At 42.5% G+C, this 15,165-nt stretch overlaps 1 protein-coding gene across 1 annotated transcript in view; it reads left to right on the top strand.

Moving 5' to 3' along the window:
* Positions 1-212: 212 nt before the first annotated feature.
* The window catches only part of LHX4 (LIM homeobox 4), a 42,401-nt gene continuing 27,448 nt past the window's right edge, over positions 213-15,165 (top strand). Inside the window, exons 1-2 of the mRNA XM_069981900.1 lie at positions 213-246; positions 9,591-9,762. Of these exons, the coding sequence (XP_069838001.1) occupies positions 213-246; positions 9,591-9,762 (206 nt within the window). The remainder of the gene's footprint in view (positions 247-9,590; positions 9,763-15,165) is intronic.

Below are 15,165 nucleotides of genomic sequence, written 5' to 3'. Positions count from 1 at the left end.
AATCCACGAAGGGCTTCTTTAAAAAGTGGACGACCTTCATTTGCAACTTTCTTACTCAGACTGAAATAAGACAAGTAGTCCTGCCCTTTAAGAATACCAAATGGTATCTGGCTAAAGATGTAGCCGGAACTTTGGGACGACTGAAGGTGTAGAGGTTCTTACAATAACCTGCAGATAGTGCCTCTATACTGCCTTTCCATGGTACCTACGTGATGAGTGATGATCTGGAATTCTCAGGGGACACGGGTGTGACCGCAGGAGGGGGGAGGGGGGGAATTTTCTATTGTTTCTATTGTTTCTGTTTATGTAATTGTTGCTTTTCACCTGTTGCATTATGGAACTTTAAGTCACGGTCTGTGCCAGAACTGTCATTGAGAGATGCAATGTGATGTGCCTTTGAATATCTGAAGTGGAGGTTTGTCTCCGCTAACTTTGTTGACATATGTAAAAGGGTGGAAAATTTTGAATAAAGTATTTAAAAAAAAAAAAAAAAAATAAACTTGTTTTGAGTAGATACTATATGGAGTTATCATCTAGGTTTGTACATTGACCAAGTCACTGCCCTAAGATTGATTGTCCTAGAAAATATACCTAAATAGCATTTCCCTCTCTCCAATGTGTATGGGAAATACAGCTCATGACTAGGGCTGATCTGTGAGAGGCAAGAAATAATGACAGATAGATAGATAGATAGATAGATAGATAGAAGATAGATAGATAGATAGATAGATGATAGATAGATAGATAGATAGATAGATAGATAGATAGATAGAAGATAGATAGATAGAAGATATATAGATAAATAGAAGATATATAGATAAATAGATAGGAGATAGATATGAGATAGATAGATAGATAGATAGATAGATAGATAGATAGATAGATAGATAGATAAATAGATAGGAGATAGATAGCTAGATGGATTGGCAAGAGATAGATATATAAATTATATGTAGGAGATAGATAGGAGATAGATCGATTGATAGATAATAGATAGATAGATAGATAGATAGACAGATATGAGATAGATGATAGATAAATAAATAGATAGGAGAGAGATGGGCAAGAGATAGATATATAAATTATAAGTAGGAGATAGATAGATAGATAGATAGATAGATAGATAATGCCTAGTTAGACAAATAGATTTAATATAGACAAACATAACCAAACCCATATGACATAGGTGAGAGATAGTTATAATACAATATTTTTATATAGATACATTTTCAATAGATAAAACAGTATACACATAGATAAGATATGGATATATATGAGCTAGGTAAAAACCATTAGATAGATAATAGATATATAGATAATAGATAGATAGATAGGAGATAGATAGATAGGAGATAGATAGATAGGAGATAGATAGATAGATAGATAGGAGATAGATAGATAATAGATAGATAGATAGATAGATAGATAGGAGATAGATAGATAGATAGATGACATAGATAGATAGATAGATAGGAGATAGATAGATAGATGACAGATAGATAGATAGATAGATAGATAGATAGGAGATAGATAGATAGATAGATGACATAGATAGATAGATAGATAGATAGGAGATAGATAGATAGATGACAGATAGATAGATAGATAGATAGATAGGAGATAGATAGATAATAGATAGATAGATGAAGAAAAGGCTGCACTTCCAATACTCATTGCAGCAGCTGCTCAGGAGAATAGTCCCTTGATATGGGATCCCACATGTAGCAAATGAGAATCCGTAGCCCACCAGTTCTGGTGGAAGAAGGTGTATTTTATTGCAAAGAAAAAAAGAGACAAACAGGATGCAACATTTTTATTCTCTCACAGAATCATTGTCAAGCCTGCTTTATCCTTACTCCCTCCTCCAGCCTGCCCCCCACCCCCATACACCAGGTAGCATTCTGTCAGTCAATGAGAAGAGAACATATTGCAGGACTGCATAATCTTTCTCTTTTTAAAGAGGTTCTGTAGCAGCTGAGAGGTGCAGAATGGTAGATTGTTTGGTTATTTTCAGACAACATTTTTTGATCTCCGTTTAAAATGGCGTCTGTCATTTTGAGTCTAAAATAACGGACGTTATTTAGCACCCTGACCTCTCCTTAGTGCACTGACAGGTGTTTGTACATTATTCTAGTTTGGTTACTAATTGGACTTGGGATGCGGCTTAATTAAAAAGTCCATTGAATTTAACAGTAAAAACGGAGACAGAACGATGACAAAAGGAAAACTGTGTGTGAACTACAAATAAAAACGTCCGCTGTTTGCAAAAGATGTCCGAAAATAATGATCATGCTCATTATTTTGACGCCCGCTGCAAAAACGTCCGTTATTCAATATGCTGTGTGCATTGGACGTCTGTCTTCCCATTGACTTCAATGCATTGCATTGCAGTCAGTTAAATCTCGGCAAAAACGGATGTTATTTTAAGTATGAAAATCGGCCGCCTTTTTAATATTTTTGGCGTTGTGTGAACATAGCCTTTCTAAGTACAATTTCTCTCCTGTTTTCCTAACCTTCACGCTGCCAGCCTGCTAGTTCCTTGGCCGCTGCCTGTGTACATTCCTACATGATGTCCCTATGAAGGACGTATCAAGTGAACCTTCATCTTCTGGAGACTGAAATAACATCACTTGTGTACAATATCTTGTATAGGAAATATTGATTTGGCCACAAACATATGAGCATTTGTAGCCATCTGCAACTGCATGGACGCATTCATAGGTGAGTGGTTGTCTGTACTAGGGCCTGCCAGTATTCTTTGCAGTACGGATCACAGCCCCATCATGGACGCGTAACACCAACAGCCATGTGAATGGCGTCATACAATTGAATGGGTCCTGTAATCTGTCCAATTGTGGACAGAAATTGCCCTCTAAGGCCTTATTCACACGCCCCGTAATCTACAGATCCGTATTTCCATACTCTGGCTAGTGCACATTGATGTCTGTAGGGTTATTTACACGATCAGTAGATTACAAGGACACAAACCAATCCTGGAAAAAAACATGTCCTACTGCGGACCCAGATTGTTTTTGGATTCTCTCGTAGACATCAATAAGATCCGCTATTTTCTATGGATTGTAACTTTTTGGCATCCGTATTTCCGTAAAAAAAATAAGGAGTCATTAGTCACATGTTGAAAGGTTATAGGGGAGATTTATCAGACATGGTGGAAAGTGAAACTGACTCAGTTGCCCCTAGCAACCAATCAGATTCCACATTTTCTTTTCCAAAGAGTCTGTGAGGAATGAAAGGTGGAATCTGATTGGTTGCTAGGGGCAACTGAGCCAGTTTCACTTTACACCATGCTTGATAAATCTGCCCCATAGTATATGCTCCGGCCGTGATTCCATCCGGCCGCATGAAAAACTGTCAGTTTTCTGCGGCCGCCATTGTGTGCAGGGGTGATTTGGGATGCGGTCGCACATGGGTGCACCCGCATCTGAATTCAGTAGAAATGAAGATCATCTGTCTGGTACTGCAGTGTTAGCCGGGATGATCTTCAGTAACTACGGCCGTTCTGTGACCCAGCCGCGTCACAGAACGGCTGGTCTTATACTTCGTGTGAACAGGACCTATAGAACCAAAGGAACTTTGCCATGTGTTTCTGACATCCATCAATTTACTTCTTTCATCTTTTTATAATTTATTTTAACTTCTAGAATTCTTTGGGTCCTCTAGAAAAAATTAGATTAACACCCCATTCTCAATCCAAGTTGTTTCTATCATTGTACAATTTCATACAGTAATACATCTTAGTAGTAAGTGAGTCAGCCCCAGATGGGGTTTATCATCTGCTAGGCTGACTGTGTTAGAGCCCGGACCTACCTGAGAATTGTCCGGTATTCCGTTGGGCCAGTCTGTCCCTCATTCAGTCTGGATTTCAGGGCACAACCCTGCAGGGTGCTATGTCGTGCCACCAATGGTGTCAATCCATGTAACTGTCCATACATATCAGTATCAGCAAGCCAGAGACTAAAGGGACTATTACACAGAACGATTAGCGGCCAAATACCTTTGTAATGGAACACAGCGACCAGCCGACATGAATGATGTTGGCTGATCGTTGTAGTCGTTTGTCTTTCAACATGTGGAAAGACAAACGACTCATATAGCAGCGATCTGCTGTCGCTCCGTGGAACATTTCGTTTACAAATCCCTTAAGGGTGCGTTCACACGTACAGGATCTGCAGCAGATCTGCAGCAGATCTGCAGCAGATTTGATGGTCCAGAGTTACTTTGCATTGAATCTGCAACTTCAAATCTGCGCCATCAAATGGCTGCTGCAGATCCTGTACGTGTGAACGCACCCTAATTAAAGGTGAACCAGACATCCTCTGCTCTGCCAAGCCGGGGGCACTTAATTAAATGCTCAAGTCTTCAATTGATTTTAATGAGGTTTGTTGTGCTAGAGTAAAGGCAACATTTTTTATTAAAGTATTGTATTGCCCCACCAGTTATACAACTCCCCAATATACACTGATTACGGGAAATTCTTATAAAGTGCTTTTTTTCCCTGCACTTACTACTGCATCAAGGCTTCACTTCCTGGATAACATGGTGATGTCACTTCCTGGATAACATGGTGAGGTCACTTCCTGGATTACATGGTGATGTCACTTCCTGGATAACATGGTTATGTCACGCTCTGACTTCCAGAGCTGTGCGGGCTGTGGCTGCTGGAGAGGATGATGGCAGAGGGATGCTCAGTGTCCCTCCAGTGCCCTGTGTCCCTCAGTGTCTCCCCGCCATCATCCTTTCCAGCAGCCACAGCCCGCACAGCTCTGGGAGTCGGGTCGCGCTGGCGGGTGATTTACACAGTATACTACTATAGGTGACAATGAAGGGGTTACACTAAGCATTGATCTGCCTTTCTGTCTCTCTCTAGCACAGAGCAGTGGCTAAGACCCGCCCACACTTTCTGTGATTTGTCTTTAACTACATTCCAGAATTCAGAATTGCCTTAACAACAGGCATGGGACAGCAAATATCAGGGAAGGGAGACACCTAGTGGCTATTTTTTCTAGGGTAAGGAGTCATTTTTTGGTAAATGGATGATTTACAGAAATGTTAGGAATGCCATTGAATATCACATGGAGGAAAATTATTTGAAATGAGAGTGACCATTTGAGGCTTTGATAAGTAAACTAGTGCATGGACCTTTAGAAATGTAGTTGCATAAGATCCAGCTTCATCCCCTCATTTGCCTCAGTTGTTCACTCGCCTGCTTCTTCTGTTTTCAGCACTCGATATTGCCCTAATTTCCTGGTTTGGGAGGGCAAGATGTTCTAGTTTTGTGTTCACCCCCAGTGCTGTTGTGGTAAGCACTCACAGCAGCATAGGGACCAACAGAAGGATCACAGAACCAGACCTGAAGTTGGGAATCAGAGACTCAGTCAGATTGGGGCCACAAGTTACTGCGCATGTAATAGGATGCGCACTGCCAAGACCCAACCATCTCCAGATGTTATGTAGCTGGTAACAAGTGCGCAGGCATCTCCCCTACTGCATTGGTCGTAAATAAAGTATATTGCGATAATACTAGGTATGGCTAGGTGGGTCTTTACAGATATATTTGCATAGATGGGAGGAGGAAGGAAGGGAGGAGGAGGACAGAGTGGTAAGGAGTGCTAGAGTACGTCATTAGCGCAGCACCTCACCATAACTCCTCTTTGACTCTTGGTTAGGGTACGTTCACACTACAGAATTATTGCGGATAATATCCCACGACATCCGCCAATCGCTTCTGCGCACTCCCACTTGACTCTTCATAATCTGCCCGTGCATAGAATGGAGTCTATGTCACGGGCAGAGAGTCAATCTGGAGCACAAGGGGGGCGAGTGGCAGAATTTGTGGGATGTTATCTTTCGTAGTGTGAACGCACCCTTACAGTTGAAAACTAGCCACAGGTAACCTGCTAACTGATGTAGTACCACATACAGCATACTGTCAGCACCGCGGGTAGGATTTCCTTAAAGTATACTTTGCACCTACATGAATGAAAAGACATTTCTCCCATGTGGGTGCAGCCTGTATACACCCCGCTGGGTCACGGAACGTTCGGTCTCAAAAAAGATCATCTTTAGCGCCGCTGAGTTCTGAAGCGGGTAAATCAGTGTGCGCCCGCATCAGAACTCCCCACAGCACACAATGGAGCGTGCGGCCGGAGCCGCTAGCTCCATTGTGTGAACTGCCTAAGGCTATGTTCACACTACATAAGTTCCGCAGAAATCATTTCTGCAGTACTTACGTAGTGCTGCAGGCTGAGGACCCCTAGCGACGCTGTAGAAAACTGACATGTCAGTTCACACAATGGAGCGAGCGGCTCCAGCTGCACGGAGTTCTGTGGGGAGTTCTGATGCGGGCGCGCACAGAACTCGGCGGCACTAAAGATCATTCAGCCAGTACTGCAGTCCCGGCCGGGATGATATTTTCTGAGACCCAGTCTCATACAGGGCCGTCTTACCCATTGGGCATGGTAGGCGGCTGCCCGGGGGCCCTTGCGTTCTAGGGGGCCCCTGTCCGCTGTGACATACCCGTATTTTTCGATTTATAAGACGCACTTTTTTTCCTCCCACAGTGGGAGGAAAAACTAAGTGCGTCCTATAAAGCGAAGACGGCTCCCAAGCAGTGCCGAGCACCGCAAGGAAGCCGCCCCGCCCGCCCCCTTTATTGACGCTCACTATACATATGCCCTGAGCGACCCCCTCCGCCTGCCCAGCCCGCCCCTTCTATCGCCGTTCAGCTGAGCCGATCAGAAGCCCAGGAAAGTGCAATGAGCAGCAGGGGAATGGCTACTATGGGGGGCACTATATGGGGGCATTGGCTACTATGTGGGGCACTATATGGGCGCATTGGCTACTATGTGGGGCACTTTATAGGGGCATTGGCTACTATGTGGGGCACTATATGCAAAGATGGGGGGTTTTGATGGCAGCGGCCATAATGCTGTTAAGACATACTACGTGTGACCATAGCCTAATGGCGGGAAAGTCACATAAAAACCCTGTGACCAGGTAACACCATGCTAGTAAATAAGACCATCTTAGAACACAAACGTCTGTGTATCAGCAGTGTCCTCTGCTCCTCTATACAAGTGCATTCACACACAGATGGACACCAATCTGCCAATCCATTAGCATATTGCAGCCTTTCATAGAAAGTATACACTTACTGCACAGTATTTAATACTAGGCACAATCCTATTTACAGATAAACAGCAGCATTTTCTTAAGATGTATTGCTGTTCTGCTTCTTTGCGTGTCTGGAAGATTTTACTCTAATTCTTTTGTAGCAGATCTTGGAGAAGGGGGGGGGGGGGGAGGTTGGAGATTATGATCTGACCTTAATCTTAATCCCTCATTGCCCTGGGGACCTATAAGGAACTCATAGGCAATGTGTCATCCCCGAGAATATATCTTCTGCAATATTGCTACAGAATTTCACTGCAAGTTCTCTTAACGTCGCCTCCCTCTAAAAAAGGGGTAGGGAACCTTGGCCCTCCAGCTGTTGCAAAACTACAACGCCCATCATCCCTAGACAGCTAAAACTTTAGCTCTGGCTGGCCAGGCATGATGGGAGTTGTCGTTTTGCGACAGCTGGAGAGCGAAGGTTTCCTACCACTGCTCTAAAAGCTGTGTGGCTTAATGGGATATAGGATTCTGCTATAAAGCTTATTGGCAGTGGTTCTGGGTGATCCTGTGTGGATAGGCCATCGGAGTAAAATGTCTGGAAAACCCCTTTAAGTGAAAGTGTTTAGACCTATATGTAGTGGTTTGGCATTGCCGAAACATTGGGGTACTGGATAAACATGCAACTGGAGTGACATAGGAAAAGAATTGTATGTCCCGCAGCTGCTCGTTTCCTCTTGCACATCAATATTACAGTACATCTTGTGTAATTGTTCTTTCTATAATCTAGGATGAATATAAAAGCTTGTAAAGGTAGCCATATGTGTTTGTTTTAAAGTTGCTCAAAACAGACAATTTTAATTAAAACTATCTTTTGTCAGATGAAATTTAAAGGGAATCTGTCACTAGGTTTATGCTGCCTTAAATGAGGGCAGCATAAACTAGTGACAGAAACGCTGAACAGTTCAGTGTATTACTGACATCATTCTGTTCAGCTGTTCTCCTAATAGGCAGGAGAATAGGATTCTTGCCACACCCCTCCTCCCACCCTCCAGCTGCTGATTGGGAGTTGATTGACTATACACAGCATGGATAGATAACCGCCAATCAGCAGCTGGTGGGTGGAGTTTTCTGCTTCTCATGAATATTGAGGACTACTGGGCTCACGCACATAATGGAGAGGACTACTTATTGTCCATGTTAGTTACTAGTCCTGAATATGGTGCTGTCGGCCATTACATGAACAACAGGTGTGTGATAAAACATTTCAAATGAAAAGGTTTGGTGTCATTGATCATGTATGGTATGTTTAAAGAAGCACTCACCCCAATTTATTTTTTTGGGGCTCCCCGCGTGCAAGCTGACATGTATACTCATGATGATGATACTCTCTTTCCTGTGGCACGGTGTTATTCTGCTGCTTCGACTCGGCGCCAGGGTGACCTCTTCTGCACCCAGCCTGCATATTCCGAGTTTTCTATGTATCCAGTCTTTAAAACCACCTGTGGGTTTTGAATGGCGTTTGAGCACCAGAATAACACCGTGCCGCAGGAAAGCCATCATAAGGGGTGAGTATACTTGTGAACCTGCAGCCGATTAAAAATTAGGGGGAGTGCTTCTTTAAATGACTATAATGTGGACTAAGATACTGTGGGGGAGATTTATCAAACATGGTGTAAAGTGAAACTGGCTCAGTTGCCCCTAGCAACCAATCAGATTCCACCTTTCATTTTCCAAAGAGTCTGTGAGGAATGAAAAGTGGAATCTGATTGGTTGCTAGGGGCAACTGAGCCAGGTTCACTTCACACCATGTTTGGTAAATCTCCCCCTGTATGTCTGGGTGCATCTGCAAAACAATTATTCACCAGATTGTTCACCCATCAACCTCCTATTTAATCTGCAGAAATTACCGTCATTGAATATTGTGGCATACAATTTTTTGACACTATATTATAGGGGTAGTTCATTAAAAAAAATCTTTCAAATCAGCTAGTGCCAGAGATTTGTAATTTACTTCAATTACAAAAATTACAAAAATTCGATGGGGATTTTCTAATGCTCTGGACAGTTCTTGTCACGGACAAAGGTGGCAGCAGAGAGCACTTTGTCGGAATGGAAAGAATACACTACTTCCTGCAGGACATACAGCAGCTGATAAGTACTGGAAGACTTGAGATTTTTTAATGGAAGTAAATTACAAATTTCTGGCACTTTCCCCCCCCCCTGAATCAACATAAGAGATACATTACCATAAAGTGCTGGGTTTATGAGACTATAGTTAGGGATTTGTCTACTTATCCGATGTCCCTAGAAACAAGAAAAGACATACCCAACTCCTCAATGGGTTCTTGAAGAAGTGTTGGACACTGTCTTATATACTGAGGACTGTTACAGTACCTGGCGATGTTCTCGTTCCCCTTTCGTTTACGGCTTCTTGTCTTTGCTCTTTCTTTTCACAGAGATCCCGCGCTGCTCTGGATGTAATGAGCACATATTAGATAAATTCATCCTGAAGGTTCTAGATCGGCACTGGCACAGTGCATGCCTTAAGTGCTGCGAGTGCCAGGTCCCCCTGGCTGAACGCTGCTTCTCCCGGGCTGGAAATGTTTACTGTAAAGACGACTTCTTCAAGTGAGTTCCAAACCTTTAATTGCATTTCAGCATCTTTGAATATTTATACAGGATAGGGCTATGTTCAGACCTCGTATGAAACAGGCCGTTCCGTGACCCATGGCCGGTCTCTGAAAAGATCATCCCGGCCGATACTGCAGAGTTCTAAAGCGGGTGCATCCATGCGCGCCCGCATCAGAACTCCTCACAGCACACTATGGAGCAAGTGGCCGGAGCCGCTCGCTCCATAGTGTGCACTGACATGGTTTTCTGCGGCCGCTATTCAATGAATAGCGGCCACAGAAAACTGACATGTGCATACACTCCGTCCGGAGGCAATATTACGTATATTTTAGTAATAACAACTGCGGTAGTTTTACAAAAATATACATTATGTGAACATAGCCTAGGAGTAGATGGAATAAGAGTCAATTAGAATCCATCCGCTTATACCCTAAGTCTTATGATGTGAAGATTTCTATAGACACCAACTACATTTTCTGCTCGTACTTGCAGCATCTGCATTGCATATGGTGGGAGTGATTTCTTGTTCGTTGGCTCATTGTATTGCATGAACTATTTTTTGTATAATGTACTGTATATGAGTTAAAGGTTTTTGGGGGGCTAATATCAATGACACAGGATATCCAGGGGATGGGTCATCAATTGCTGATCTGTTTGGTGCCGACACTCCCCCCCCCCCCCCCCCCCCCCACCGATCAGCTGTTCGCTTCGCTTCGGCTGTCCAGACATGATGGGATTTGTAGTTTTGGAACAGCTGGATGGCCGAAGGTTCCCCATCACTGCACTACACAGTGAATGGGGCTGGAAGCAGTAGGCTTCATTCACTGTGTAGCTGTGCTATATGATCTGCAGTAACCAGGCCCAGCTACTTCTCACTGAATAGAGTTGACTGTTTCTGGCCCCCTGCTGTGTAGGTGTATGGGTAGGCCATTAATCATATTAACCCAGAAAACTCCTTTAAGGGTGCATTCACAAGTACAGGATCCGCAGCAGATCTGCAGCAGATTTGATGGTGCAGATTTGATGCTGTGTTCAGCTATTTAGATCAAATCTGCTGCAGATCTGCAGCAGAAAATCCTAAAAGGGTTGTTCACCATTTTGTTTCCTTTCAAATCACTTGGTGTCAGAAAGTGCCAGGGATTTGTAATTTACTTCTATTAAAAAATCTCAAGTCTTCCAGTACTTATCAGCTGTTGTATGTCCTGCCGGAAGTGGTGTTTTCTTTTCAGTCTGAGACAGTGCTCTCTGCTGCCACCTCTATCCATGTCAGGAACTGTCCAGAGCAGTAGCAAATCCCCATAGAAAACATCTCCTGCTCTCCAGACTGAAAAGAGTACCACTTCCTGCAGGACATACAGCAGCTGATAAGTACCGGAAGATTTGAGGTTTTTTTGGGGGGTGAACAACCCCTTTAAGGGTGTTTTTAAAGTACATACAGTAGAACACTATAGGAAAGCCTTTGGAGTACATATGTCTTACAAAGTGGTTCTCTTGCAATTTACCTAAAGCCCTTCAATTCTGTGATGGTACGATCCATGTTTGACCATAAGGCTGCCCAGTGGGCACAAAGATTGCTCCTCATGGTCGTATTCCGGGATGAGATGCATGAAAACAAACCATATTTCTCATCTTGTAGTTGTGATCCACAAGACTGAGGAAGAGTCTTTAGTGGCAAATTGGCAATCGTAGTGGCAAATCCATCTACAGTATGTGATATACTGTACATTACTGGCTCTTAAATAGAAACGAGCGAACTTTAAGCACACTCGGATGAGGACAAACCTGAGTTTGCGACATTACCGGTGGCTGGAGGAGGTAGATGCAGCCCTAGAGAGTCCTGGAAAACATAGATACAACATATGGCCTATGGCTGTACCCTAGTTTTCTAGGCAGCCCTAGGGACTGTATTAAAGGGCAACTCCGGCGATTTTCTTTTTCAGCTTATTTAACACACATTAAAAAGTTATATAAGCTATCTGGCCCTGTCCTCCCCCCCTTTCCGACCCCCAGTTGTTATTGCTGAGGAAACAATTGGTCATGTGGACGCACTAAGGAAACAATTAACACCAATTGTATCTGTTTGTAAAACTAAAGATTTAATAAAAACCTGTATAAAAATAAAATAATTTAAGTAGGAAGTTTATGTATAGGGCCTTGTTATTTTAGGCTTAGTGTTGTAATTCATACAATTCCCCATAGAGAGATGAGAGAGAAGTTAGAAATGATTGGACTTGATTCCCTGGATAGTTTAGTGGTTTTGTTGTTGGCTGAAGGATAGATATCAGAGGGTTGTTGGTAATGGTGTATATTCTGAGCAGAGACTGGTTACAGTGGTGGCCACAAGGGTCTGTTCTGGGTCCTGTTCTTTTTAATATGTCTGTAAGTGACATAGGAGAAGGTTTGGTAGGTAAGGATAGTGACATAGGAGAAGGGTTGGTAGGTAAGGATAGTGACATAGGAGAAGGTATGGTAGATAAGGATAGTGATATAGGAGAAGGTTTGGTAACTAAGGTTAGTGACATAGGAGAAGGTTTGGTAGGTAAGGATAGTGACATAGGAGAAGGTTTGGTAGGTAAGGATAGTGACATAGGAGCAGGTTTGGTAGGTAAGGATAGTGACATAGGAGAAGGTTTGGTAGGTAAGGATAATGACATAGGAGAAATTTTGGTAGGTAAGGATAGTGACATAGGAGAAGGTTTGGTAGGTAAGGATAGTGACATAGGAGCAGGTTTGGTAGGTAAGGATAGTGACATAGGAGAAGGTCTGGTAGGTAAGGATAGTGACATAGGAGAAGGTTTGGTAGGTAAGGTTAGTGACATAGGAGAAAGTTTGGTAGGTAAGGATAGTGACATAGGAGAAGGTCTGGTAGGTAAGGATAATGACATAGGAGAAAGTTTGGTAGGTAAGGATAGTGACATAGAGGAAGGTTTGGTAGGTAAGGATAGTGACATAGGAGAAGGTTTGGTAGGTAAGGTTAGTGACATAGGAGAAAGTTTGATAGGTAAGGATAGTGACATAGGAGAAGGGTTGGTAGGTAAGGATAGTGACATAGGAGAAGGTTTGGTAGGTAAGGATAGTGACATAGGAGAAGGGTTGGTAGGTAAGGATAGTGACATAGGAGAAGGTTTGGTAGGTAAGGATAGTGACATAGGAGAAGGTTTGGTAGGTAAGGATAGTGACATAGGATAAGGTTTGGTAGGTAAGGATAGTGACAGAGGAGAAGGTTTGGTAGGTAAGGTTATTGACATAGGAGAAGGGTTGGTAAGTAAGGATAATGAAGTAGGAGAAGGTTTGGTAGGTAAGGATAGTGACATAGGAGAACTTTTGGTAGGTAAGGATAGTGACATAGGAGAAGGTTTGGTAGGTAAGGATAGTGACATAGGAGAAGGTTTGGTAGGTAAGGATAATGACATAGGAGAAATTTTGGTAGGTAAGGATAGTGACATAGGAGAAGGTTTGGTAGGTAAGGATAATGACATAGGAGAAATTTTGGTAGGTAAGGATAGTGACATAGGAGAAGGGTTGGTAGGTAAGGTTAGTGACATAGGAGCAGGTTTGGTAGGTAAGGATAGTGACATAGGAGAAGGTCTGGTAGGTAAGGATAATGACATAGGAGAAAGTTTGGTAGGTAAGGATAGTGACATAGAGGAAGGTTTGGTAGGTAAGGATAGTGACATAGGAGAAGGTTTGGTAGGTAAGGTTAGTGACATAGGAGAAAGTTTGATAGGTAAGGATAGTGACATAGGAGAAGGGTTGGTAGGTAAGGATAGTGACATAGGAGAAGGTTTGGTAGGTAAGGATAGTGACATAGGAGAAGGGTTGGTAGGTAAGGATAGTGACATAGGAGAAGGTTTGGTAGGTAAGGATAGTGACATAGGAGAAGGTTTGGTAGGTAAGGATAGTGACATAGGAGAAGGTTTGGTAGGTAAGGATAGTGACATAGGAGAAGGTATGGTAGGTAAGGTTTGTCTATCTGCTGACACAATAGTGTTTACCTATGTTGTTGTCTATTTTATATGTATTGTACCTGGTTGTTTTTAAATACTTTTTAGTGATATTTTTATATTATTTTTTATCATGTCATCATTATAATTGTGATAAATAAACTTTGTAGTGATTCAGAATCTATGTCCATGGCTGTTTTTTGTATTCATCTTTATGGTGGGTTTTTCTGATAATTGAGTAGAGTGACACCCATAGCTATAACTAATTAGTAAGCTATACTGTGATTAAGGGTGATTAAGTCCCTCTACCGTGAACCTTTTTGTATATATGACACAATAGTGTGCAATGAGGTTGATATTCCTGAAGGTGTCAGTAATATAGAGTATGCTTTAGCTTTACTAGATATGTGGTCAAAACACTGTAAAATAATGCACTTGGGGAGGAGGAATCCTCAATGTAAGTATCATAACAGTAGTTCTGCATTAGCAAAGACCTCAGAACAGAAGGGTTTAGGGGTAGTAATTTCTGGCAGCCTTAAAATGAGTCACCAGTGCAACCAGGCGGTAGGAAAAGCAAATCGTATGCTGGGTTGTATAGCTAGAGGTATAACCAGTAGGAAGAGACATACTGTGATCCCGCTGTATAGAGCTCTGGTGAGACCACATCTGGAATACTGTGACCAGTTCTGGAGACCTCATCTAAAAAAAAAAAAAAAAATAGAAACCTTTAAATATGTTAAAGGGATAAATAAAGGTCGGGAAGGCAGTGTTTTAAAAAAAACCTGAATAGAAGAACAAGGAGACATAATCTGAGATTAGTTGGGAGAAAGGTCAGAAACAACACAAGAAAATATTACTTTACTGAAAGAGTAGTAGATGCTTGGAACAAACTTCCAGCAGATGTGGTTGGTTAATCCACTGTAACTGAATGTAAACCTGCCTGGATAAACATCTATCTATCCTAAAAAGGGGCAGATTAGATGGTCCAAGTGGTCTTTTCTGCAGACAATCCTTTATATTTTTTTAAGCTTGATGTGTTCAGCCATAACTGCACATAGGGATTCATGGGTGTAACACAAGAAGATAGAGCAGGCACTACGGCTTTCTAGGCCCCGTAGACACAGCGTACCGGTGGCGACGTGCTCGCTCAGGTGGTGCTCGTAGGAATAGCACTAGGTGCAACAATGGTATAAATGTCCAACAGAGAATACCACGGCACTCACCGATGTCAGCGAAGTAGATGCAGATTACAGGAAGATATATACAACAGTGGCAGGTGCGTCCCACAGAAAGGAGGATTCATGGGTGTGCGGCCTCTGTGACCACTTAGGATGTAGGAGTATTTCCTCCTGAATGGGCCATCAAAGACTGACCAACTTTATATGAATTGTATACCATTGTTGTTAGCTTACTTTATATATAGATGTGTTATTTGTGCCCCATATGTTGCCATTAT

The sequence above is a fragment of the Dendropsophus ebraccatus genome, chromosome 8, assembly GCF_027789765.1.
Source record: "Dendropsophus ebraccatus isolate aDenEbr1 chromosome 8, aDenEbr1.pat, whole genome shotgun sequence".
NCBI classification, from domain to species: Eukaryota; Metazoa; Chordata; class Amphibia; order Anura; family Hylidae; genus Dendropsophus; species Dendropsophus ebraccatus.
The sequence above is the reverse complement of the archived record's forward strand: the minus strand, read 5'-3'. Positions and strand labels throughout refer to the sequence as shown.